At 55.1% G+C, this 1,068-nt stretch overlaps 1 protein-coding gene across 1 annotated transcript; it reads right to left on the bottom strand.

Annotated features, from left to right (window-relative positions):
- Positions 1-91: 91 nt before the first annotated feature.
- On the bottom strand, positions 92-868 carry TGME49_323900 (hypothetical protein; the record flags this gene model as incomplete). The annotated part of the gene is made up of 1 exon (XM_018783065.1): positions 92-868. One exon carries the CDS (start codon positions 866-868, stop codon positions 92-94), a length of 777 nt encoding a protein of 258 aa, XP_018634721.1.
- Positions 869-1,068: the final 200 nt, after the last annotated feature.

Below are 1,068 nucleotides of genomic sequence, written 5' to 3'. Positions count from 1 at the left end.
GAGACAGCTGACCGGGGCGACGTAGAAGCGCTTCTGACGAGAGAACAATGAGAAAACAAAGACGCACGCTCGGCATCTCTAGACAAAGTCCTTACGGATTCCCTGTGTGAAGTTGGGAGCTAGACAGAGTCGCCAGTAGATCTGAGTCTCCACTGTTCCCTGGGGCATTGCCACAATTCGGAGGAAGAGACATCGACTCAGCGACGGATACGCCAAGGCCTGGAGAAGAACAGAAAGACGGGCCAGCGCAGGAGGCAGCAGAGGACGGTGAAACAGAAGAGGATGCCACCGACGTCGGCCTCGAGAGGAATTCTTTTTCATCAAAAGATGGAAAAAACAGAGCTTCGCTCCTTGAAGAGACAACGTCATGACCATATTCGAATGCAACGCCTCGCAGAGAAAGCGGTTGGACAGGCGGGATGCTCGCCGAAGCACATGACGAGGAAGAGGAGGAACGAGAAGCAGAAGAGAGGTCCGCAACGGCGGAAACAGCGTCGACAGGAGAAGACCTTCTCAAATTCGCCGCGAATCCGCGCCAGGAAACCTTGTCAACAGCTGCTCCGTATTCCTCAAAAAACTCTCCAACGTGAAGAGACAGGCTAGGGACGGCAAGCCGAGTCGGGAGACTGAGGGCCTCTTCTGCACTCTTATCCCGCGGCAGGGGGCATGAGAGATTCCGACTAGGCGAAGGCAACAGAGAGTGCAGAAAAGGACGGGGAGAAGGAGTGGAGGCGCGTGAAGCGACATGCGCAGAGTCTCGCATCGCCCGATCTGCATTTGTGGGACCATCCACACGGAGAGGAGACGAAGAGCAGACAGGACAGGCGGGACTGGACGTGGAAGACTGACGGAGCACGAAAGGCACCATAGTTCTGTTCAAGGAGGCATCTTCTGCAGAAGCAGAAGAGCCATTAGAAGAAGTTTCTTCACCAAGAGCCACCTTGCGTCTTCTTCCTTCACCTCCTGAAGACCGCGTAGGTGATGGCCTCTTGTCGTCCTCGCGACCCGTAAAGCAGGAAAAGGAGTTCCGCTCAAATCCATTTCGCTGTTGGTACACTGGACAGTGAG

Source organism: Toxoplasma gondii, assembly GCF_000006565.2.
Source record: "Toxoplasma gondii ME49 unplaced genomic scaffold asmbl.1443, whole genome shotgun sequence".
NCBI classification, from domain to species: Eukaryota; Apicomplexa; class Conoidasida; order Eucoccidiorida; family Sarcocystidae; genus Toxoplasma; species Toxoplasma gondii.
This window is presented reverse-complemented; position numbering and strand designations above follow the sequence as displayed.